The sequence below is a fragment of the Pseudophryne corroboree genome, assembly GCF_028390025.1.
Source record: "Pseudophryne corroboree isolate aPseCor3 chromosome 3 unlocalized genomic scaffold, aPseCor3.hap2 SUPER_3_unloc_7, whole genome shotgun sequence".
Lineage (NCBI taxonomy): Eukaryota > Metazoa > Chordata > Amphibia > Anura > Myobatrachidae > Pseudophryne > Pseudophryne corroboree.
In genome coordinates, this window is record NW_026967563.1 from 3,104,648 (window position 1) to 3,132,218 (window position 27,571).

Genomic DNA, 27,571 nt, shown 5'->3' on the forward strand with positions numbered 1-27,571 from the left:
TGCTTAGAGACTGGTGTATGAAGGAGGGGTTTATGTTCCTGGAACACTGGGCGGACTTCTCAGTCAGGCGCCAACTTTGTCGCTATGGATTGCACATGAATGAGGAGGGGGCAGCGGTGCTGGATGGTTAGAAGGTTGGAGGAGCTTTTAGACTAGGAGCCTAGGGGGAGGGTTTAGTTAGAAGCTGCGGGTTAATTAGGGAGAGCAGTAAGGATGGGGGTAGTGAACAATTTGGGGATGGAGAAGGGGGGAACGTAAAAGCAGATGGCAAGGGTATTTGCATGGGTATTGACACCGGAAATACTGACACAGGTATTGCCCAAGATATTCCCAATGTATTACCTAATGACGGATATAGCTCAGCAATACGGTATATAGAAAATAATGTGCATATCATAAGGGAGGATACTAACATCAGGGAGAGGGGTATAGAAAGTCTTATAGGTCAGATAGAGATAGTAGTGAGGAAGGCTGTATTAAGCATGATGGGGTGGAAAGGGAGGGAGGAGAATAACAGTCAGTAAGGGTAAGTCTAGAAAGACTCTTGTAAATATAGATAAGATACCACTAAAACAAACGGGCAATGGAGAGGCTAAGCTAAGATGTATGCTTGTGAACGCAAGAAGCCTATCGGGTAAAATGGAGGAATTACTTGGTCTAGGATATACTATTTGTACATGGATAGGTAATTTAGTTTAAGTTAGAAGGTGTAGGATTGTCCTAATGTGCGCTTAATGTTGGCAGCCCGTATCTATTGCAAATAGGGGAATCCCTCCAAAACCCCTGGTTCTAGATTTGTGTGTGTGTTGAGCAATAGAGAAATAGGCGCTAACTCTAAAAAATGAATATATGATGGGAACTTCCCTTAATTCTTATATATCAAGGTGATGTATAGTTCCTCCGGGGTCCTGTCTCCAAACTATCTTCTGCCGAATTTAACTCGAATGATCCCCGAGTTCATATAGAGAGGAAAGAAAAACCATATAGCATAGTACGTACAGATGGTCAATAATGTATATGCTCTATGTGGGCTTCTCCCTGATTGACACTTAATGTTGGTATACGGGATAGGGACATTAATCCAATTACCAGATCTGTAAATTCAATCAGGTGTATAACAGTATCCCTTTCAATCCAAATATTGGCTCCTCACACTCTAAACACAGTGTCTCAAAATTCCAGACTTTTTCACCAGATAACTCTATACACAGTGGCTTACTGATAATGCAATAGCTCAATTACCAGACTCAGATGTACGTTCAGCATGTATCAACGTCCTATATGATGTTCATGGACACACAAACCGTCCCGGATCCAGCATCAATTTGCATGAAAAAATGTATAAAAGAAGCGCATAGCATAATACGTTTTTTTATTTTTTAAAAGATTTAAAACAACTACTGAACTGATTCCCTACTGGAATCCAAATGTGTAGTATGCACAATTACCAAATAAAATGTACAAATCAAGTGATTAAAAAACTGTATCCTCTGCTCCTTATTCCAAGCTCATCAGGTGACATGGGAAACAATGGGATTGAATTAATTACCAGAAGTCCCGAGTATATAGGTATGTATACTCTAGGTGGTGTGGAGAAAGATGTCCTTCCAGTTCGCGTTCCGGATCGCTCTCTGGACTCCGCACCTATCCTGGTCGTTAAGCACAAACACCGTGCCCCCGTAGTCACCCTCTACCAACGCGTTTCAACCCGCACTCGGGTCTTTCTCAAGGTAATGAGCCTGTCTCTTCCTTGTCCTGTATTTAAACTCCCTTCATCCAATGGTGGGCTTTCACTATCCCCAATAACTACATTCAGCTGTGTATCCTCCTTATTACCAGGTCCGTTGTCATAACTACCGGTCTCAAACTTCCTGTCTCTCCGATCTGTTGTCATGGATACCATCTTATACTTCCGGTCATCCTGATCCCCGTGGCGGCTCCCGGCGGCTGCTCCCGTGACCACGCGTCCCCTGTGTTCTGAATGGTCCGCCGTCTAGTACTCTCCTTTCCCCTTTTGGTTACGGGTGATGGTAATGTGTAAGTGTCCAAAACTCCCTTCTTCTCTCCGGCCGTTCGCCACGGTCTCTATCTCCTCCACTTCCGGTTTGGTGTGATCACCGTCTGCGTCACTTCCGGTTTGGGGGTTACCTTGGCAACCGCTCCGTGTATAGTCGGAAGTCTTTCTCCTTGTTTTTCAGTTGCCATGGTGATCATGTTCACTGCTATTATCTACTTAGCAGTGTATTGCCATCAGCTTGGATATATTCAGGATGTGCAGGAAATCATAATTATGGGAATCGTATTCCCTTCTCACTTGATTATTACTTTATCCAAGGGTTTTCCTCAAAGCAAAGGAAAATAAAAATAATTAATAACAAATATAGTGTTCACAGAATTTTATAAATAAAAAGCCTAATCTGATATAAAAATGTATGTTCTGATAGAGATCTGGGAGTAATGATTATATGCAGTCTGTGCAGGTGGAATTGTATAGGGTCATAGAAACCACTTCAATTCAAAATCTGAATTGAGTCCATGTGGTTTCAGTGTGTCCAATTCATAGATGAGTTTCATCTCCGCCTTGGCCAATTGTGTACCTATACCTTTTTGTCTGATATGTCCCTCAATGAGTTTAATCCCCACAAATTGTTTAATATGATTGGTAGAACAATTGTGGGTATTTTTAAAATGACTCGACAGAGAATGTGTCTCCAATCCCTTCCTGATATTGCGGAGGTGTTCCCCCATGCGGGTTTTGAATGGCCTGGTGGTCCTACCCACATAAAACAGATTGCATGAACACTCTATTGCATACACTATATTGCAACTATTGCATGTAATGAATTCATCTATTCGATGTTGGTTCCCATTAATTTTGATATCCTCTATTTTCCTTTGGTCACTTTTTATATTTCTACATCCCAGACACATCCCGCATCGGTGAAACCCTTTGGTGCGGATGCTTCTCTTAATTTGGGGACCCGCATGCAGGCTTCTCACCAATTTAGAGCCCAGATTTGCCGCTCTTTTGTAAATGAAAACGGGCTTTGCCGGTATAACTCCTCCCAATACTGGATCTTTTTTTAAGATATCCCAATGCTTCCGGAAGGTTTTTTCCACTACTTTATGCTGTGCTGTATAATTTGTAATAAATGCCCATTGGAATTGGGTCTGTTCTTGTTGTTCATTTCTGGGTCGGTATTCCAGTAATATGTTCCTGTCAGTTGTTGTAACTTGATCCAATGCTTTTTCTATGACACCTGGAGCATAGCCACTTTTGGTGAATTTTTGTGTTAGTACTTCTGCTTGTTGATGATACACATTGTCATCTGTACAATTCCGTCTGATTCGTTTTAGTTGCCCTCCTGGTATGGAGCTAAGCCAATTGCCATGGTGACAACTGCTAGAGTGGATATACGCTTGTGAGTCCGTTGGCTTCGTGAACGTTTTTGTTTTTATCTCTCCCCTATCAATGTAGATCGTGAGATCCAAAAAGTTTACAGATGATGGACTGATATCAAAAGTGAATTGTATATTCAACGTATTGGTATTCAAGTATGTGAGAAATTCATCCAGTAGTTCCTTGCCCCCTCTCCAAATAAAGAGCACATCATCTATATAGCGAACCCAGGTCACCAGGTTCGCCCCAAATGGGTTGTTGTTCCATACACGGTCCAGTTCCCATTGGCCCATGAAAATATTTGCATAACTCGGGGCGAACCTGGTGCCCATCGCTGTGCCCACCTTCTGCAGGAAAAAATCTCCCATGAACATGAAATAATTATTGTTAAGAATGAAGGAGATGCCTTCAATGATGAATTCTTGTAGTCCCTTCTCGATATCGTTCCCATCATATATTCATTTTTTAGAGTTAGCGCCTATTTCTCTATTGCTCAACACACACACAAATCTGGATAGGTAATTGGCTGGATAACAGAGTACAACGAGTAGTGGTCAACGGGATGTTCTCCAGGTGGGCACCAGTAGTCAGCGGAATACCACAAGGGTCCGTACTTGGCGCACAACTGTTCAGTATATTTATCAACAATCTAGGAATAGTCCTGGAAAGCACAGTGTCAATCTTTGTGGATGATACTAAGCTGTGTAAGGTAATTCAGATAGCGATGTGGAGTCTCTACAAAATTACTTATTTAAACTAGAAGCCTGGGCATCTAAATGGGGAATGAGGTTCAATATAGAAAAATGCAAAATGATGCATTTTGGGACAAAAAACACACAAATATCGTACACTCTAAATGGGGAAATTATAGGGGTAACTGTGGTGGAAAAAGATTTGGGGGTGCTCATGGATAATAGGCTTACAGTACACAATGTCAAAATGCTGCAAAAAGGCAAGTAAAGTGCTCACATGCATAAAACGGGGCATTGAGACAAGGGACGAGGATGTAATCCTGCCACTGTACAAATCATTGGTACGTCCGCACCTGGAATATTGTGTTCAGTTCTGGGCACCATATTATAAAACAGATATAGGAGAACTAGAAAGGGTTCAAAGGCGGGCTACTAAATTGATTAAAGGGCTAGAGACACGAGTGCAAGGAAAGGCTTGCTAAGTTAAAACAGGATTTTAATATACCTACCGGAAAATCCTTTTCTCGTAGTCCGCAGAGGATGCTGGGGTCCATTTTAGTACCATGGGGTATAGACAGGTCCGTAGGAGCCTTCGGCACTTTACGACTTTTTAACAGTGTGAACTGGCACCTCCCTCTTTGCCCCTCCTCCAGACCTCAGTATAGGAACTGTGCCCGAGGAGACGGACAACTTCGAGAGAAGGATATATTTAAGTGGGGATCCGGACGTTAAATCGGACGCACTAACATCGGCAATGTCTTAGTCGACAATTGAATATCGACTACACGAACATCGACAGGAACCTTTAGTCGACATACCAAACGTCGAACATTACTTCTAATCGACAAAATCATCATCGACAAAGAGATAAGATCGACCCGATTAACAATCGGTAAACAATAGATCGACAATATTTATAATCGAACACCCCATGGTCGACCAAAATATTATCGATCTATCACGTGTTCGACAATGTGTATGGTCGACAAAGCAAATGGTCGACAATAATAATAATCGAATGTATCTGTGATCGACAACCAAAAGGTCGACAAAATAAATGATCGACAATTAGAAATCGAATGTATATATAATCGACAATAAGTATAATCTACACCAAGTGGATCGCTAATATTTGAAACGACAAAAGGAAGATCGAAATTTAAAACATCGATAACAATTTTGTCCCCGTCTAAACCTCAACCCCTACCCGCTACTTCCAGCCGTGGCACTACAGCTCCCAGCCTGCCCTTCAACCCCTCACAGCGTCCCTTCAAATGCCAGGCTCGACTTTCACCCTGCAGTCACATACCTGAAGGCATGGGCACCCCCAGTCTCAGCTCTGCACCCCTTCTCCTAGCTGACCCCCTGCCCGCTAATTCCAGGCGGACAGACCCAGGCGCGCGTCGTCATGCCGTCTATGCAGACAGGTCTTTTTTAAGACGTTCCCCGTCTAAACCTCAACCCCTACCCGCTACTTCCAGCCGTGGCACTACAGCTCCCAGCCTGCCCTTCAACCCCTCACAGCGTCCCTTCAAATGCCAGGCCCGACTTTCACCCTGCAGTCACATACCTGAAGGCATGGGCACCCCCAGTCTCAGCTCTGCACCCCTTCTCCTAGCTGACCCCCTGCCCGCTAATTCCAGGCGGACAGACCCAGGCGCGCGTCGTCATGCCGTCTATGCAGACAGGTCTTTTTTAAGACGTTCCCCGTCTAAACCTCAACCCCTACCCGCTACTTCCAGCCGTGGCACTACAGCTCCCAGCCTGCCCTTCAACCCCTCACAGCGTCCCTTCAAATGCCAGGCTCGACTTTCACCCTGCAGTCACATACCTGAAGGCATGGGCACCCCCAGTCTCAGCTCTGCACCCCTTCTCCTAGCTGACCCCCTGCCCGCTAATTCCAGGCGGACAGACCCAGGCGCGCGTCGTCATGCCGTCTATGCAGACAGGTCTTTTTTAAGACGTTCCCCGTCTAAACCTCAACCCCTACCCGCTACTTCCAGCCGTGGCACTACAGCTCCCAGCCTGCCCTTCAACCCCTCACAGCGTCCCTTCAAATGCCAGGCCCGACTTTCACCCTGCAGTCACATACCTGAAGGCATGGGCACCCCCAGTCTCAGCTCTGCACCCCTTCTCCTAGCTGACCCCCTGCCCGCTAATTCCAGGCGGACAGACCCAGGCGCGCGTCGTCATGCCGTCTATGCAGACAGGTCTTTTTTAAGACGTTCCCCGTCTAAACCTCAACCCCTACCCGCTACTTCCAGCCGTGGCACTACAGCTCCCAGCCTGCCCTTCAACCCCTCACAGCGTCCCTTCAAATGCCAGGCCCGACTTTCACCCTGCAGTCACATACCTGAAGGCATGGGCACCCCCAGTCTCAGCTCTGCACCCCTTCTCCTAGCTGACCCCCTGCCCGCTAATTCCAGGCGGACAGACCCAGGCGCGCGTCGTCATGCCGTCTATGCAGACAGGTCTTTTTTAAGACGTTCCCCGTCTAAACCTCAACCCCTACCCGCTACTTCCAGCCGTGGCACTACAGCTCCCAGCCTGCCCTTCAACCCCTCACAGCGTCCCTTCAAATGCCAGGCCCGACTTTCACCCTGCAGTCACATACCTGAAGGCATGGGCACCCCCAGTCTCAGCTCTGCACCCCTTCTCCTAGCTGACCCCCTGCCCGCTAATTCCAGGCGGACAGACCCAGGCGCGCGTCGTCATGCCGTCTATGCAGACAGGTCTTTTTTAAGACGTTCCCCGTCTAAACCTCAACCCCTACCCGCTACTTCCAGCCGTGGCACTACAGCTCCCAGCCTGCCCTTCAACCCCTCACAGCGTCCCTTCAAATGCCAGGCTCGACTTTCACCCTGCAGTCACATACCTGAAGGCATGGGCACCCCCAGTCTCAGCTCTGCACCCCTTCTCCTAGCTGACCCCCTGCCCGCTAATTCCAGGCGGACAGACCCAGGCGCGCGTCGTCATGCCGTCTATGCAGACAGGTCTTTTTTAAGACGTTCCCCGTCTAAACCTCAACCCCTACCCGCTACTTCCAGCCGTGGCACTACAGCTCCCAGCCTGCCCTTCAACCCCTCACAGCGTCCCTTCAAATGCCAGGCTCGACTTTCACCCTGCAGTCACATACCTGAAGGCATGGGCACCCCCAGTCTCAGCTCTGCACCCCTTCTCCTAGCTGACCCCCTGCCCGCTAATTCCAGGCGGACAGACCCAGGCGCGCGTCGTCATGCCGTCTATGCAGACAGGTCTTTTTTAAGACGTTCCCCGTCTAAACCTCAACCCCTACCCGCTACTTCCAGCCGTGGCACTACAGCTCCCAGCCTGCCCTTCAACCCCTCACAGCGTCCCTTCAAATGCCAGGCCCGACTTTCACCCTGCAGTCACATACCTGAAGGCATGGGCACCCCCAGTCTCAGCTCTGCACCCCTTCTCCTAGCTGACCCCCTGCCCGCTAATTCCAGGCGGACAGACCCAGGCGCGCGTCGTCATGCCGTCTATGCAGACAGGTCTTTTTTAAGACGTTCCCCGTCTAAACCTCAACCCCTACCCGCTACTTCCAGCCGTGGCACTACAGCTCCCAGCCTGCCCTTCAACCCCTCACAGCGTCCCTTCAAATGCCAGGCTCGACTTTCACCCCTGCCACTCCTGCCTGCCCTCATCCCTTTTTGTTTCCCCCGAAGTATGTCTCAACGTAACTTTGAACATATTCCGCACAGCAATGTACCACAATCTTCATTTTCCTAGTACCATTTTTTTTTTACTAATTTTTGTACTAGGACACACTGCAGAATAGTGTGCATATGCTGACCCTTGTAGTTCCACAGCATTTCCCGCCCAAATCCAGACCGCGGGTAACGTCTAAACCTGGGCGCATCACAGCGGCGGGCGACAGATACACCCGGGCTGACTACCAGGGCTACACACATTTAAAAAGAACTGTCTGCAGTCAGGACACTCTCTTTTTTTATGGGCAATTACTAGGACACTGCAGAAGAGTGTGCATATGATGATCCTTGTAGTTCCACAGCATTTCCCGCCCAAATCCAGACCGCGGGTAACGTCTAAACCTGGGCGCATCACAGCGGCGGGCGACAGATACACCCGGGCTGACTACCAGGGCTACACACATTTAAAATGAACTGTCTGCAGTCAGGACACTCTCTTTTTTATGGGCAAATACTAGGACACTGCAGAATAGTGTGCATATGCTGAGCCTTGTAGTTCCACAGCATTTCCCGCCCAAATCCAGACCGCGGGTAACGTCTAAACCTGGGCGCATCACAGCGGCGGGCGACAGATACACCCGGGCTGACTACCAGGGCTACACACATTTAAAAAGAACTGTCTGCAGTCAGGACACTCTCTTTTTTTATGGGCAATTACTAGGACACTGCAGAAGAGTGTGCATATGCTGAGCCTTGTAGTTCCACAGCATTTCCCGCCCAAATCCAGACCGCGGGTAACGTCTAAACCTGGGCGCATCACAGCGGCGGGCGACAGATACACCCGGGCTGACTACCAGGGCTACACACATTTAAAATGAACTGTCTGCAGTCAGGACACTCTCTTTTTTTATGGGCAAATACTAGGACACTGCAGAATAGTGTGCATATGCTGAGCCTTGTAGTTCCACAGCATTTCCCGCCCAAATCCAGACCGCGGGTAACGTCTAAACCTGGGCGCATCATAGCGGCGGGCGACAGATACACCCGGGCTGACTACCAGGGCTACACACATTTAAAATGAACTGTCTGCAGTCAGGACACTCTCTTTTTATGTGCAATTACTAGGACACTGCAGAATAGTGTGCATATGCTGAGCCTTGTAGTTCCACAGCATTTCCCGCCCAAATCCAGACCGCGGGTAACGTCTAAACCTGGGCGCATCACAGCGGCGGGCGACAGATACACCCGGGCTGACTACCAGGGCTACACACATTTAAAATGAACTGTCTGCAGTCAGGACACTCTCTTTTTTTATGGGCAAATACTAGGACACTGCAGAATAGTGTGCATATGCTGAGCCTTGTAGTTCCACAGCATTTCCCGCCCAAATCCAGACCGCGGGTAACGTCTAAACCTGGGCGCATCATAGCGGCGGGCGACAGATACACCCGGGCTGACTACCAGGGCTACACACATTTAAAATGAACTGTCTGCAGTCAGGACACTCTCTTTTTTTATGGGCAAATACTAGGACACTGCAGAATAGTGTGCATATGCTGAGCCTTGTTGTTCCACAGCATTTCCCGCCCAAATCCAGACCGCGGGTAACGTCTAAACCTGGGCGCATCACAGCGGCGGGCGACAGATACACCCGGGCTGACTACCAGGGCTACACACATTTAAAATGAACTGTCTGCAGTCAGGACACTCTCTTTTTTTATGGGCAAATACTAGGACACTGCAGAATAGTGTGCATATGCTGAGCCTTGTTGTTCCACAGCATTTCCCGCCCAAATCCAGACCGCGGGTAACGTCTAAACCTGGGCGCATCACAGCGGCGGGCGACAGATACACCCGGCCTGACTACCAGGGCTACACACATTTAAAATGAACTGTCTGCAGTCAGGACACTCTCTTTTTTATGGGCAAATACTAGGACACTGCAGAATAGTGTGCATATGCTGATCCTTGTAGTTCCACAGCATTTCCCGCCCAAATCCAGACCGCGGGTAACGTCTAAACCTGGGCGCATCACAGCGGCGGGCGACAGATACACCCGGGCTGACTACCAGGGCTACACACATTTAAAATGAACTGTCTGCAGTCAGGACACTCTCTTTTTTTATGGGCAAATACTAGGACACTGCAGAATAGTGTGCATATGCTGAGCCTTGTAGTTCCACAGCATTTCCCGCCCAAATCCAGACCGCGGGTAACGTCTAAACCTGGGCGCATCACAGCGGCGGGCGACAGATACACCCGGGCTGACTACCAGGGCTACACACATTTAAAATGAACTGTCTGCAGTCAGGACACTCTCTTTTTTATGGGCAAATACTAGGACACTGCAGAATAGTGTGCATATGCTGAGCCTTGTAGTTCCACAGCATTTCCCGCCCAAATCCAGACCGCGGGTAACGTCTAAACCTGGGCGCATCATAGCGGCGGGCGACAGATACACCCGGGCTGACTACCAGGGCTACACACATTTAAAATGAACTGTCTGCAGTCAGGACACTCTCTTTTTTATGGGCAAATACTAGGACACTGCAGAATAGTGTGCATATGCTGATCCTTGTAGTTCCACAGCATTTCCCGCCCAAATCCAGACCGCGGGTAACGTCTAAACCTGGGCGCATCATAGCGGCGGGCGACAGATACACCCGGGCTGACTACCAGGGCTACACACATTTAAAATGAACTGTCTGCAGTCAGGACACTCTCTTTTTTATGGGCAAATACTAGGACACTGCAGAATAGTGTGCATATGCTGATCCTTGTAGTTCCACAGCATTTCCCGCCCAAATCCAGACCGCGGGTAACGTCTAAACCTGGGCGCATCATAGCGGCGGGCGACAGATACACCCGGGCTGACTACCAGGGCTACACACATTTAAAAAGAACTGTCTGCAGTCAGGACACTCTCTTTTTTTATGGGCAATTACTAGGACACTGCAGAAGAGTGTGCATATGCTGAGCCTTGTAGTTCCACAGCATTTCCCGCCCAAATCCAGACCGCGGGTAACGTCTAAACCTGGGCGCATCACAGCGGCGGGCGACAGATACACCCGGGCTGACTACCAGGGCTACACACATTTAAAATGAACTGTCTGCAGTCAGGACACTCTCTTTTTTTATGGGCAAATACTAGGACACTGCAGAATAGTGTGCATATGCTGAGCCTTGTAGTTCCACAGCATTTCCCGCCCAAATCCAGACCGCGGGTAACGTCTAAACCTGGGCGCATCATAGCGGCGGGCGACAGATACACCCGGGCTGACTACCAGGGCTACACACATTTAAAATGAACTGTCTGCAGTCAGGACACTCTCTTTTTTATGGGCAAATACTAGGACACTGCAGAATAGTGTGCATATGCTGATCCTTGTAGTTCCACAGCATTTCCCGCCCAAATCCAGACCGCGGGTAACGTCTAAACCTGGGCGCATCATAGCGGCGGGCGACAGATACACCCGGGCTGACTACCAGGGCTACACACATTTAAAATGAACTGTCTGCAGTCAGGACACTCTCTTTTTTTATGGGCAAATACTAGGACACTGCAGAATAGTGTGCATATGCTGAGCCTTGTAGTTCCACAGCATTTCCCGCCCAATATGAATGTATCCTACCCAATGTATGTATATTTTTGCGGACCAATCACATGCTAAACTGTTTAAACCTATGACATTTTTAAATTTGGCGCTTTTTTTGGTCTTTATAAGTATTGCTCACTTCCTTGTTTAGCCGCCTTTTTCCCTTCATTGACATTGAGAGTGACAGAGTTTTGGAATTGGCTTCTGTCAGAGAAGAACATTGTAGCTGTGATAAAGCACAACGCTGCTGACCGGCAGCTATCTTATCTTTAACCTTGACCAACTGTTTCAGCTATTTTGCAGTGAATACTCTTCCAGCAAACAATATTTTCCAACGAACATTCCTTTGAATTTAAACACCTGCAACACGTAAGTATGCATTACTCTATATACATAATTTTTTATTGTAATTACTAAAACTTTATGTTGTGTTTAATTATGTGAAGAGGACGGACACTGTTACATCTGGGTTCAAGAAACACTGCAAGTATTTAAATTGTAATGCGTGCCCATGTCCAACATAGAGTCGTCGAGGTAAAGGGATTTAAAGGTAAAGGGTATGCCTCAAGGCTCTGTCAGTGTGCGCTATGGGATAGACGTCATGACGTCTCTCCCATAGTGAAGAGGAGAGGACGGAATGAGGACTGCAGCGGACGTATGCAGTAGCGTTGCTTGTTGAATATGATCTGAGTGATTTTTATTTATGATTTAAAAATTAATGTATTATAATGTTTGTAATAGTGTCAAAAATTTGATCTAACATAATCGGGGCATACTACTGTGCTGCAAACTACAAGAGGGCAGAGTACAAGATGGCAAACTAATGTTTTGCTAAATACAGTTTGGAATTAATAATGTTTGAAAAAAAATATGGCCAAAGTAAAGGGTACATTTATACTGTGGACATTAATAATTTTTATAAACCTACAGTTGTGCAAACCCCAGTAATGCTAAACAACTTGGGGACATTACCACTGGGTCGAATAGAGAGTCATAACAACTGAGGATAACTGACTGGGAATTAATACCTGCAACATTACTGCTATGGACAATACTATACAAGGTGTTTGGCTTTAATGCAAGAAATAATGGTTTTAATACTAATAAGGGCATTATAAAAGGGCTACTTAGGAAGTTTTAGCATTATTGTGGACATAAGAGGCACTAGTAATGGGTGCATTGCATAAGGGACACAAATACTATGGACTATATATAAGCGGCACTATATATGTGCGTTCTACCACTACAGTTGACATTGTATAAGGTGCAACACAACTGCGTGGTGTATGTATATTTTTTGTGCTAATACTGCAAGCTTTATTCCTATTGTGTGTGTGATAAAAATACAACTAGATATTAATCTATTATTTATTGTTAAAGCATTGCATAATCCTAAAAAATATATTTTTTCTATATTATTCTCTATATATTGACGTGCATCCTATATATATGTGTATATTTCCTCGAATATGCTACTGTGATACATATAATGTAGATTTCTATCTGAAATACTATACCGGTGCCTATTTATGCTAATTACATATATATATATAAAGGTGTATCATTTAAATGATGAACTATAGTGCCATGCTCTATATATATATATAGATATAGATATAGATATATATAGATATATTATGGTTGTGGATGTAAGAATACTACTGCTGTTGTGGTTTAGTTTGATTTGGTTAGATATAAATGTGCCTTAGGTTACAGTGGTAATACATTAGTGCATGTGTTACAATTATACATATATAACATGGATTACAATTTAATAACTGTACTATATTGCTATTTTTATTTTAATAGTTGATCTATTTAAAGCTGAAACATGTTATTCTTGATTTTCAGTGTTGAACAATTGACAAATGTTATACAGGTTGAGTACCCCATATCCAAATATTTAGAAATCAGGACTTTTTCGAGTGAGAGTGAGATAGTGAAACCTTTGTTTTCTGATGGCTCAATGTACACAAACTTTGTTTAATACACAAAGCGATTAGAAATATTGTATTAAATGACCTTCAGGCTGTGTGTATAAGGTGTATATGAAACATAAATGAATTTTGTAAATGTAGATACACTTTGTTCAATGGCCAAAGTCACTAAAAATATGGGCTAAAATTACCTTCCGGCTGTGTGTATAAGGTGTATATGTAACCTAACTGCATTCTGTGCTTATACTTGGGTCCCATCACCATTATATCTCATTATGGTATGCAATTATTCCAAAATACGGACAAATCCGGTATCCAAAATACCTCTGGTCCCAAGCATTTTGGATAAGGGATACTCAACCTGTATATATAGAAAGTTTGTCATGTGTATTAATTAATATAGTGTTATTGTTTTCTGAAATCTAAAGATGTAATAAAGATTATAAAATAAATATTTAATATTTTTGTTATATGCTCTATTTTTTAGATATAAAATATTTTCCGTGTCAATATATTCGTAAAAATTATTGGTCAACAAATATACACAAATAATGTTATATCTTATAAAGTAAAAATACACATCGAAATATGTCTTCACATTTATAAAACCAATATAATTTCAGATTTTCATTTTTAAATTTTACTATTGGGTAATTGAAAACAAAATATTATTATTACAATATAAATATTGTATTTACTATAATGCTAATCTTTAGATTAAGTATTATTAAAAATCAATATATTTAATGTAATTTACAGTTATAACACATGGAGGAGGAGCAAAGAATACATTGTTCCCTATCTTTAACTGAAGAACAAGAAAATACCAACCAACCAAGGAGACAGAGCGAAGATGATCTTGAAAAAAGAACGCAGCATCATGTAAATAGAGATTCACAGGAGGAAGAAGAATCGGCAGAGGAGGGAACAAGCACCAGGGCACCTAAATTCACAGATGATGAGACTGAAACTCTCATTGATGATGTAATTAAATTTAACATGCAACTATTTGGGTCAAAATATAGAGATGAACACAACCGCTTCAACATTACAACATGGGAGAAAATATCAAGAAATGTGTCTTGTGCAGGGAATACAGAGCGAACAGTGTCCAGCATAAAAAAAAGACTCAGAGACTGCAGGAGGGTAACTAACAATAAGATCCAAGCAGGACATAAGTTACAGAAAACATGGGAGAAAAAGTGTAAGGATTATTTTCGGCTGGTACACCATGAAGAAAGTGCAGCACCTAGCAGTACAGGTGAATAAATTATTTTTGGTATATATAATAATTAAAAAGCGAAATACATACATATATATATATATATATATATATATATAAGCACAGAGTCCACAGACCTCACAAGTAACAAAGGTACATTAAATCATATCTTATTGCCGGTGTCCTAACAATGGTAACAAAGATGCTGTGTCCAATGATATATATTTCAGAGACAGGAAGAACTTCCTGCGTTTGAAATAAAAACAGATAGACTTGCCTGTCTGTCTTTATTTCAAATGCCAAGAGTGCAGCCTGTCTATGCAATATATATATATATATATATTGCTATATATATATATTGCTAAATATATATGTTCACTCATTTGTACTATTTATATTTTACATGTGCAGAAAAACAACAGAAGAGCATCAAAACAGTTTCAAAAAATAAGAAGGCGACTCCAACAAAGTCTGATTCATCCAAGAAGAAACATTCACCAGCTTTGTCAGATCCCGAAGGTAATAAATTAATAACCAATTATTATGTTATATATTATATGTATTTTTAATAAAAAAATATTAGAGATGTAAAAAATTGGGCCTTAATCAAAAAATATGCTGCTCAATATATATAAATCATTACGTGTAAACAGTTGACGTAAAAAAGTTCATATTTTTTTAAATTTATACTGATTTCAGACATGGTTGGTGCAGCCAAATTTATAGAAATTGTAAAAAATCATATGCACAGCAGGGAGAAGTGGATATAACATGTGTAAAAAGAATTACATTTGTGTGTGGTATGTATAATATGCATAAATTGCAATTTGACTATAATGAAGTCAGTTTTTGATATGTCCATAAATGATGACACACAAATACAATTCTATGTTATTTTTAATCTACTACTACTGCAATGCACATTGTTTTTCACAACTGCTGACATATTAGCTGCAGCAATCCAGCAATCCACTATGATTGAATGGGTGTGGTATGTAATGAATACATAATGTTTTGTTATACTCTTAGATACCTAAAATCCTGAAGGTCTTAATGGTTTTAAGAATGGTTTTTAATAAAGATAATGTAATTTTAATTTTTGTTACAGATACCATGAGCAAGCGACGTAGAAGAGTGTCCTTTAGACAACAGGACACTTTGGAGGAGAACATTGAAAAGGAGGCAAGAACCAAAACGCAGGAGACAACTGTGCAGGTCACAGGCACAACGGCTCCAGAAGAAAATGTGCATGAGCACGGAACAACAATGCAAGAGACTATTGAGAATGAGCCCATACCAAATTTTGTGGAGGCCACATTGCCTAAAAGAAAGGCAATATATCATCATGAAACCCTTCCAGAAAATGTCATAAGACTTAATCAAGACACAGTGCATGAAACAATGCAAACAACAGAGGAGGAATCACAGCATTTGCAAGGGACAACACAACATGAGGACACGGTCCATGACACTAGGAAAAACGTACAGGAGGATTCAAGGCATGTAACAGTGATAACAGAACAGGACAATATAGCACAGGACATCAGTCCAACTGTTCAACAGGGAATAATGCATGAGACTTTGCCAACATTGCAGGCGACCGCAACAATAGAGCAAGAGAACACGGAAACATTGCATGGGACAGGTATTATTTTTAAAAACTTCCTACTGTTAATTTTTAACATATAAAAAATGAATTATATATATTTTTTTTATTTACATGCAGATGGAAACCATGATACCATCAGTGAAAGAATGGGGTGCATGGAGCAACAAATGAAAGAAGATATACAGAGAATAGAAAACAAATTGGATAACATGCAACAGACATTGTCAAAAATGCAGCAACGGTTAGATGAAATAACAACCACACAGCAGTCACAAGGAAATGCACTTTCTTCGATGACCTCGTTATTAAGCCATATGAATGAAAATCAGCAAATATTTAATTGTCAGTCACAGCAAATTCAACAGAGTATACAACATATGGTGGTATGGCAGTATGATTCTGTTACCAACTCCAGGATGATAGCCAACCTCCTTCAGCTCATGATCAATCAAGGAAGAGAAATTTCCACCTCAATACCACAGACATCGGGAACAAGCACACAAACACGTGGGGAAACCAACATTGAAACACAACATCAACAAAGAAGACAAAATACAGAACCACAAACAACAAACACTACAGATGACAACATGGCAAGGCAATATCACCTTCAATCAACTCATTTAGCTTTTGGGACATATGCACTACCGAATCAGGGAATAACAACAGAGGAGCATCAATTAAATCAAGGTAGGGAAGAACAAGTAACACAGCAAGAGATGTATGTAGTGTAAGAGCAGCAATTATCACATCAAGGACAGCAAGACAAACATACAGATGACCAATATTAAATTTACAATGGCCCTCACTCTGAGTTGATCGCAGCAGCAAGAAAGTTAGCAATTGTGCAAAACCATGTGCACTGCAGGGGAAGCAGATATATCATGTGCAGAGAGAGTTAGATTTGGGTGGGTTATTTTGTTTCTGTGCAGGGTAAATACTGGCTGCTTTAGGTTTACACTGCAAATTAGATTGCAGATTGAACACACCCCACCCAAATCTAACTCTCTCTACACATGTTATATCTACCCCTCCTGCAGTGCACATGGTTTTGCCCAATTGCTAACTTTCTTGCTGCTGCAATCAACTCAGAATGAGGGCCAATAGCCTTGCATACAGCTTTAAAGTAATAACTGGTAAATTTGTGGCCCGTAATAGTGTTTGATTATATGGTTGGGAGGGTGTTCTGTTTTGATATTAACTTTGTAGCTTTAGGTTGAGTGCCTGTGTATACGCAGACATGGAGACATACAGGTACATAGAATAGTGCTGAACGTGGGTGTCCGAGTTTCATTAAAGTTTGACCTTTTACCTTTTTTTACTTTTTTAAGGAACATCTGGAAGCCTAAACCGTTGAAAAATACATAGAGGTATACTCTACAAAGAAAAAGAAATACAAGAATGATTTTATATTTTCATTGAATTAACATTTTGACAGTTAACACATTAATAAAGATGGTTGAAAGATTAATTATAATTAATTTGAATGTTTTTTGACAAAATGATTTAAATAATTATATTAAAGTTATGCAATTTAAACGAAATATGTGATATCTGTTGTTACAATTGCCTTAACAGAAAAAAAAAAAAGATCAATAATAAAAATATGATTTATTTAATTTTTACGTGCTTTTAATATTTATATATATATATATATATATATATATATATGTGTGTGCGAGTCTGTCTTTACGAAAAATTTTGGAATTAGTACTATGTATTAGTGATTAATGTAACAGAGTAAATATTAAAGTTTATATTACAAGTGAATTAAATAGGTTGGGGGTTCAGATAAGCATGTATTAGGCTATTTGATAGAAACAACTAACTTGGCAAAAGACACTATCAGAATGTACCATGGAGATTGTGAATACATACACGCGCAATAATTAACTAGAAATTGCGTGATTAACTTATTCTACAAAGAGGAGGATGTGGTTATTTTATATGATGTTAAAGTAAAAAAAACACGTTAAAATTTTTAATTTTATTTTAATCAAACAAACATTTATATGAGATATAGCATTTAGTTTCAGAAAAATAAGGTTTAGAAATAATAAGCATTCTATCAATAAATTAGGAGTATTGATTGAAGATTGTTCATAGTATTCCCTGTTTGATCCTGTTGAACATTACTTTCTGTATTCTTCCAAAAAAACCTAAAAAATAAATTTAACATTATAACGTATCGTAAGTAACATTATTTTAGAGATAAATAATTTTAAAATGGCTAATATTTGAAAAAGTAAATTATTACATATCACTTATTTGCTTTGCAACTTACCTGATAATATTATAATCTGTCATTGTATGATCCAGAGGATTTTCATACTAAAACAATAACCACTTTTTTTTTTCTCTTTAAAGTAAACAAAAAATTAACAGTGTTATGAACTTGAAACTTGAATAAAAAATTTGAAAGTGATATTGACTAGGGACTTAGTCATATTTAAGATAGAAGGCAATGGAACGGAGAAATTCAACCAAATCCACATTCCCAAGCTGAGATATGCATTTCTGGAGAGCTTCCTCCCGATTTTTTTGGTCACGCTTTGGGGGGGTTTTGAGAATATTCAAAGACACTTTTTCAAGAAGGGTCTTTGTTACCTTTTGCTCCTTGTGAAATGCCATTACTACTTTGTAGAGGCCAAGTTTTTTTTCGGCAAGGACTATGTTCCACCTTCTGTGCCAGCCCTCCAACTTGTTTTGGGTTCTTGGAATACCACCAAGCATATTATCATAGACAGACCAAATGTGAGGTGGGAAAAGTGGGGGAGATCTGGTTTGACTTCTGCCACTGGTTCTAAAACGTCCCAAAACGTAAGTCTCCTCGAAATAGTTCATTAAAGGGGACACATTGGGTGGCATTATTTTTTTTACTTCTTCAAAGGCAGCAGGAATTTCGTCTGGTGGGAGAAATGCAAGTGCTTGAAGATGCCTTAGTTTCAAACAAAATGAATGGTCATGTCCATATTGTGTTGAAAGTCCAAAGGATTGTATTTTTCTCCAAATGTTTTGTCCAAGGTGAAACAGACAACACTTATGTGTGCTGTCTGGAAATACATCCTTTGCAGCTTGTATTGCTGCGTTTTCAAAATCAGTTAAAATAAACTGTGGAGCAAACTGAATGTCAAATTGTAAAGCATAATCCTGTAGATCTTCAAGAAATCTAGTGTAGCAATCTTGGGTCTTGCTACTCAGCAATCCATACACAAGTGGAACAAATCTTTGTGTTAATTCATCGGTTCCGATCATAGCATGAATGGAATAAATCTGACGGAATAAGGTTGGGCAAGTTTTAAATGTGCCATCCATAACCCAACAAGCTGCTTCATGAAGTTTTCTTAAGTTTAATTCAGTAGTAAATAAAAGTATTCGTTCATTATGGAAAGTTGTGTCCTTTGCCAAAAATTGAATGTCATCAATGTGGGACAAATGTGGTGGGATATCAATTTGATCCAGGGAGGTCGGTTCTGCAGGGCAATCTTCTCTCCTGGCTCTCTTTACTAGTTGTCGTAGACATTCCCTGTTGGGCATACAGGGAGCACTTGTTGATGGGATATCTGCAGTTACAGATTGAATGATGAGAGATGGGGGATCATTGGTATCCCGAGCACGTTGTTTGATAGCTGCCTGAGCTAAAGCCACATCAGTTTTCTCTGGTTTAGGGGCATGGTTATGTTCGCCATGAGTGTTCAGCTGATGCTGTCCAGCCACTATGGTGGTCTTAGCAAAGCAAGCGCAAGGTCCCGTCTGACGCTCCGTGCAGTGCCAATACACAACATCACCGCGCTGCTTGTTCTTTGCAAGAAGGTAGCCATCGATGTTCAGTAGCATTCCTTTCCGGGAAGGAACAAAACGAAAAGAAGCTTCTTGGGCCATTCTTGAAGAAAAATCGGTAGGATATGGATAAACCACAGAGTACTTGAATACGAGTAATGGATGTAACTATATATAGCACTGTGTTTTCACAATCATTTAGTGCTTAGAAAGAAGGAGGAGTTATTCATAATAACGTTTGGCTTACTGTACCAATGAAAATGTAGTATTTAAAAAAATAGGAAGGGCTAATAATATTAACATTTAAATTATATTAATTCTTTTGTTTGTTGAATCTAAACGAAATATAGTGTGTTTTCACTGTTCTTCAAATGATACTATTTACAGAAACAAACGTGTTGAGATTTAATAGGGTTTTGGGGTGCACAGAAAGTTAAGTGGGTGCACATCCATTATGGTACTGCCATTTTCATGAACGCTGTGAAGGATTGTAGGGCAGGCTGGGAGCTGTAGTGCCACGGCTTGAAGTAGCGGTTAGGGGTTGAGGTTTAGACGGGGACCGTCTTAAAGTAAACCTGTATGTATTGATGATATGAAGAGACGCACCTAGGTCTGGGAGGCTACAATTAGCGGGTAGGGGGTCAGGCAGGAGTTGGGGTGCTGAGCTGGGACAGGGGGTGGGCATGCCTTCAGGTATGTGACTGCAGAGTGTACGTTGGGCATGGCATTTTAATGAACGGTGTGAGGGGTTGAAGGGCAGGCTGGGAGCTGTAGTGCCACGCCTTCAAGTAGAGGATGGGGGTTGAGGTGTAGACGGGGACCGTCTTAAAAAAGAACGGTATGTATCGATGAGAGGAAGAGACGAACCTAGGTCTGGGAGGCTTGAATTTGCGGCTACTGTGTCCCGGTGTAAATGGGATGCAGAGCTGGGACTGGGGGTGCCATTCCATTAAGCTAGATGTCTGCAAGCTGGCTGTAGGGTCTTGAATTGCCATGATCAATACCATGGAATAAGGTTCAATCATTAACCTGCAGTTCCAAGGGTTGCTGTGGCATCGAGGTAAGCACTATTAACAGGATGCATCTTTCAAGAGTACTATTTTTTTTATAGTGTGTTAACATTGTGCCTAAAATTATACATAAAGAAATAAAAGGGGAGAGGAGTGGAATTGGAGTAGTTTGAAAAATAAGGGTGTACTGCTAATACTGGCGGTGGACTAAGGGCTGGTAATTTCGGGTGGAGGATAACTTTGAGAATAGGGATGACAAGATTGAACCTATATGTAACTGTTGGATTCATTAACTGCCACTAGATGTATGTAACCATGGTTAGAGTATCATAAGGGTTTGAGATTTTTCTGGGGAATATTTTGCTGGTATAAGATTGTTGTTTTAAGGGGTATATAACTAAGTAATAGGGGGAAGATATGATAGAGGACATAAATCATTAGTGAGAATAGTATGCTGAAAGGACACAGAGATAATAGCAGACTTGTCTGTGGTTTGATGAGTCATGGGTTTAGAGAGAAGACAAGTGTAGCCTGGACAAGATAATAGCTTTAACAAAGTTTTTGTAACTGTGGTAGTTAATTGAATTATTTTACTTGGAAAGGAAAATTTGTAGACTGACGCCAGTGTGGCGGTGGGGAGATTTAAGAAATGAATTCTAGGAAGATTATATATCGATAGTGTATAGTGTGTTTGTGGCCGAGGAGGAGGAGGAGGAGGAGGGAGAATTACGACATTGTTCATAATTAGTACCAAAAAAAATGGAACTAGGAAAATGAATATTGTGGTACATTTCTGTGCGGAATATGTTCAAAGTTAGGTTGAGACATACTTAGGGGGAAACAAAAAGGGATGAGGGCAGGCAGGAGTGGCAGGGGTGAAAGTCTGGCCTGGCATTTGAAGGGAAGCTCTGAGGGGTTGAAGGGCAGGCTGGGAGCTGTAGTGCCACGGCTTGAAGTAGCGGGTAGGGGTTGAGGTTTAGACGGGGAACGTCTTAAAAAAGAACGGTATGTATCGATGAGAGGAAGAGACGAACATAGGTCTGGGAGGCTTGAATTTGCGGCTACTGTGTCCCGGTGTAAATGGGATGCAGAGCTGGGACTGGGGGTGCCATTCCATTAAGCTAGATGTCTGCAAGCTGGCTGTAGGGTCTTGAATTGCCATGATCAATACCATGGAATAAGGTTCAATTATTAACCTGCAGTTCCAAGGCTTGCTGTGGCATCGAGGTAAGCACTATTAACAGGATGCATCTTTCCAGAGTACTATTTTTTTTATAGTGTGTTAACATTGTGCCAAAAATTCTACATAAAGAAATAAAAGGGGAGAGGAGTGGAATTGGAGTAGTTTGAAAAATAAGGGTGTACTGCTAATACTGGCGGTGGACTAAGGGCTGGTAATTTCGGGTGGAGGATAACTTTGAGAATAGGGATGACAAGATTGAACCTATATGTAACTGTTGGATTCATTAACTGCCACTAGATGTATGTAACCATGGTTAGAGTATCATAAGGGTTTGAGATTTTTCTGGGGAATATTTTGCTGGTATAAGATTGTTGTTTTAAGGGGTATATAACTAAGTAATAGGGGGAAGATATGATAGAGGACATAAATCATTTGTGAGAATAGTATGCTGAAAGGACACAGAGATAATAGCAGACTTGTCTGTGGTTTGATGAGTCATGGGTTTAGAGAGAAGACAAGTGTAGCCTGGACAAGATAATAGCTTTAACAAAGTTTTTGTAACTGTGGTAGTTAATTGAATTATTTTACTTGGAAAGGAAAATTTGTAGACTGACGCCAGTGTGGCGGTGGGGAGATTTAAGAAATGAATTCTAGGAAGATTATATATCGATAGTGTATAGTGTGTTTGTGGCCGAGGAGGAGGAGGAGGAGGGAGAATTACGACATTGTTCATAATTAGTACCAAAAAAAATGGAACTAGGAAAATGAATATTGTGGTACATTTCTGTGCGGAATATGTTCAAAGTTAGGTTGAGACATACTTAGGGGGAAACAAAAAGGGATGAGGGCAGGCAGGAGTGGCAGGGGTGAAAGTCTGGCCTGGCATTTGAAGGGAAGCTCTGAGGGGTTGAAGGGCAGGCTGGGAGCTGTAGTGCCACGGCTGGAAGTAGCGGGTAGGGGTTGAGGTTTAGACGGGGAACGTCTTAAAAAAGACCTGTCTGCATAGACGGCATGACGACGCGCGCCTGGGTCTGTCCGCCTGGAATTAGCGGGCAGGGGGTCAGCTAGGAGAAGGGGTGCAGAGCTGAGACTGGGGGTGCCCATGCCTTCAGGTATGTGACTGCAGGGTGAAAGTCGAGCCTGGCATTTGAAGGGACGCTGTGAGGGGTTGAAGGGCAGGCTGGGAGCTGTAGTGCCACGGCTGGAAGTAGCGGGTAGGGGTTGAGGTTTAGACGGGGAACGTCTTAAAAAAGACCTGTCTGCATAGACGGCATGACGACGCGCGCCTGGGTCTGTCCGCCTGGAATTAGCGGGCAGGGGGTCAGCTAGGAGAAGGGGTGCAGAGCTGAGACTGGGGGTGCCCATGCCTTCAGGTATGTGACTGCAGGGTGAAAGTCGAGCCTGGCATTTGAAGGGACGCTGTGAGGGGTTGAAGGGCAGGCTGGGAGCTGTAGTGCCACGGCTGGAAGTAGCGGGTAGGGGTTGAGGTTTAGACGGGGAACGTCTTAAAAAAGACCTGTCTGCATAGACGGCATGACGACGCGCGCCTGGGTCTGTCCGCCTGGAATTAGCGGGCAGGGGGTCAGCTAGGAGAAGGGGTGCAGAGCTGAGACTGGGGGTGCCCATGCCTTCAGGTATGTGACTGCAGGGTGAAAGTCGGGCCTGGCATTTGAAGGGACGCTGTGAGGGGTTGAAGGGCAGGCTGGGAGCTGTAGTGCCACGGCTGGAAGTAGCGGGTAGGGGTTGAGGTTTAGACGGGGAACGTCTTAAAAAAGACCTGTCTGCATAGACGGCATGACGACGCGCGCCTGGGTCTGTCCGCCTGGAATTAGCGGGCAGGGGGTCAGCTAGGAGAAGGGGTGCAGAGCTGAGACTGGGGGTGCCCATGCCTTCAGGTATGTGACTGCAGGGTGAAAGTCGAGCCTGGCATTTGAAGGGACGCTGTGAGGGGTTGAAGGGCAGGCTGGGAGCTGTAGTGCCACGGCTGGAAGTAGCGGGTAGGGGTTGAGGTTTAGACGGGGAACGTCTTAAAAAAGACCTGTCTGCATAGACGGCATGACGACGCGCGCCTGGGTCTGTCCGCCTGGAATTAGCGGGCAGGGGGTCAGCTAGGAGAAGGGGTGCAGAGCTGAGACTGGGGGTGCCCATGCCTTCAGGTATGTGACTGCAGGGTGAAAGTCGGGCCTGGCATTTGAAGGGACGCTGTGAGGGGTTGAAGGGCAGGCTGGGAGCTGTAGTGCCACGGCTGGAAGTAGCGGGTAGGGGTTGAGGTTTAGACGGGGAACGTCTTAAAAAAGACCTGTCTGCATAGACGGCATGACGACGCGCGCCTGGGTCTGTCCGCCTGGAATTAGCGGGCAGGGGGTCAGCTAGGAGAAGGGGTGCAGAGCTGAGACTGGGGGTGCCCATGCCTTCAGGTATGTGACTGCAGGGTGAAAGTCGAGCCTGGCATTTGAAGGGACGCTGTGAGGGGTTGAAGGGCAGGCTGGGAGCTGTAGTGCCACGGCTGGAAGTAGCGGGTAGGGGTTGAGGTTTAGACGGGGAACGTCTTAAAAAAGACCTGTCTGCATAGACGGCATGACGACGCGCGCCTGGGTCTGTCCGCCTGGAATTAGCGGGCAGGGGGTCAGCTAGGAGAAGGGGTGCAGAGCTGAGACTGGGGGTGCCCATGCCTTCAGGTATGTGACTGCAGGGTGAAAGTCGGGCCTGGCATTTGAAGGGACGCTGTGAGGGGTTGAAGGGCAGGCTGGGAGCTGTAGTGCCACGGCTGGAAGTAGCGGGTAGGGGTTGAGGTTTAGACGGGGAACGTCTTAAAAAAGACCTGTCTGCATAGACGGCATGACGACGCGCGCCTGGGTCTGTCCGCCTGGAATTAGCGGGCAGGGGGTCAGCTAGGAGAAGGGGTGCAGAGCTGAGACTGGGGGTGCCCATGCCTTCAGGTATGTGACTGCAGGGTGAAAGTCGAGCCTGGCATTTGAAGGGACGCTGTGAGGGGTTGAAGGGCAGGCTGGGAGCTGTAGTGCCACGGCTGGAAGTAGCGGGTAGGGGTTGAGGTTTAGACGGGGAACGTCTTAAAAAAGACCTGTCTGCATAGACGGCATGACGACGCGCGCCTGGGTCTGTCCGCCTGGAATTAGCGGGCAGGGGGTCAGCTAGGAGAAGGGGTGCAGAGCTGAGACTGGGGGTGCCCATGCCTTCAGGTATGTGACTGCAGGGTGAAAGTCGAGCCTGGCATTTGAAGGGACGCTGTGAGGGGTTGAAGGGCAGGCTGGGAGCTGTAGTGCCACGGCTGGAAGTAGCGGGTAGGGGTTGAGGTTTAGACGGGGAACGTCTTAAAAAAGACCTGTCTGCATAGACGGCATGACGACGCGCGCCTGGGTCTGTCCGCCTGGAATTAGCGGGCAGGGGGTCAGCTAGGAGAAGGGGTGCAGAGCTGAGACTGGGGGTGCCCATGCCTTCAGGTATGTGACTGCAGGGTGAAAGTCGGGCCTGGCATTTGAAGGGACGCTGTGAGGGGTTGAAGGGCAGGCTGGGAGCTGTAGTGCCACGGCTGGAAGTAGCGGGTAGGGGTTGAGGTTTAGACGGGGAACGTCTTAAAAAAGACCTGTCTGCATAGACGGCATGACGACGCGCGCCTGGGTCTGTCCGCCTGGAATTAGCGGGCAGGGGGTCAGCTAGGAGAAGGGGTGCAGAGCTGAGACTGGGGGTGCCCATGCCTTCAGGTATGTGACTGCAGGGTGAAAGTCGAGCCTGGCATTTGAAGGGACGCTGTGAGGGGTTGAAGGGCAGGCTGGGAGCTGTAGTGCCACGGCTTAGACATTTAGACGTGGACTCATGTTCTTATTTTCTTAGTTTCGATGAAAAAGATGCCGACCATGTTGTTAGTCGATGTTCTTATTGTCGACCTATTCTGATTCGATAAAAGATGAGCCGGACATGTTGTTAGTCGATGTTCTTATTGTCGATCTATTCTGGTTCGATGAAAGATGAGCCGGACATGTTGTTAGTCGATGTTATTATTGTCGACCTATTCTAATTCGATGACAGATGTGCCGACCATGTTGTTAGTCGATCCATTAACATGTAGATGTATAGTAACATTCGATGTTTATATTGCCGAACAAATACCATGTCTTGTTTTAATATGTCGACATTATATACCTGTCTATATTAATAATTCGATGTAGTTCATGTCTACATAGTGCATTGGCCGACATTCATAATGTCTACCTTCAGTTACTGTCGATGTAAAATGTGCCGATATAAAAGCTATGCCGAAGTACCGTTGCCGATCAAATGATTGTCGATTATCATGCTTCCGACTTTACATACCACACCCATTTAAGTGAGTGGCGAGATTAACACCAGCTCACACCGTTCAGCCATGCCGCACAACTTGGCATACAACAGAAAACATGCCAGCGAGCATGAATAACATTACAGCAACTGCTGAAGAACAACTCAACACATGTTAACATAATGCAAGAAAAAGGAGCACTGGGCGGGCGCCCAGCATCCTCTACAGACTACGAGAAAAGGATTTACTGGTAGGTATATTAAAATCCTATTTTCTCTTACGTCCTAGAGGATGCTGGGGTCCACTTTAGTACCATGGGGATGTTACAAAGCTCCCAGTATGGGCGGGAAGGTGCGTTAGTTATTGCAGAACTGACTGACAAATTGAAGGTCGTCAGCAGCCAAGGTGTCAAACTTGCAAAACTTAGCAAACGTGTTTGCCCCTGATCAAGTAGCTGCTCGGCAAATCTGTAAAGCCGAGACCCCCTGGGCACTCGGTAACCACAAACCTGCCGTGGACTGAGCATGCTGAATCGTACTTCTGATCCAGTGTGGAATAGTCTGCTTAGAAGCAGGACACACAATCTTGTGGGGATCATAGAGGATAAACAATGCTTCTGTTTTCCTTACACGAGCCGTTCTCATGACATAAGTCCTCAGAGCTTTGACGGCATCCAAGGACTTAGAAACAGCTGAGGTGTCAGAAGCCACTGGCACCACAATAGATTGGTTCACATAGAAGGAAGATACAACCTTAGGATGAAATTGCTGACGCGTCCTCAGTTCAGCCCTATCTTCACGAAAGATCAAATAAGGGCTCTTGTGAGACAAAGCCGCTAACGCAGACACCCTTCTGCCTGATGCCAAGGCCAACAGCATGACCATTTTCCAAGTGAGAAACTTTAACTCCACCTCCTGTAGAGGCTCAAACCAATCAGATTTAAGGAACTGCAACACCACGTTAAGATCCCATGGTGCCGCAGGAGGCACAAATGGTAGTTGGATGAGCAGAACCCCCTTTATGAACGTCTGAACCTCAGGAAGTGAAGCCAATTGCCTCTGAAAGAAAATGGACACGGCCAAAATCTGGACCTTGATAGATCTCAATCTTAAACCTGCATCCACACCAGCCTGTAGAAATAGGAGAAGACGCCCTAATTGAAACTCCTTGG

At 44.1% G+C, this 27,571-nt stretch overlaps 1 protein-coding gene across 1 annotated transcript; it reads left to right on the top strand.

The window, feature by feature from the left end:
* The first annotated feature begins 14,061 nt into the window (after window positions 1-14,061).
* LOC134984625 (uncharacterized) lies at window positions 14,062-17,651 on the top strand. Its single transcript, XM_063950170.1, has 5 exons — window positions 14,062-14,560; window positions 14,933-15,040; window positions 15,630-16,166; window positions 16,248-16,820; window positions 17,462-17,651. The coding sequence occupies exons 1-5, from the start codon at window positions 14,068-14,070 to the stop codon at window positions 17,485-17,487; spliced, it is 1,737 nt and encodes a 578-aa protein (XP_063806240.1). The 5' UTR covers window positions 14,062-14,067; the 3' UTR covers window positions 17,488-17,651.
* The last annotated feature ends 9,920 nt before the right edge of the window (window positions 17,652-27,571 follow it).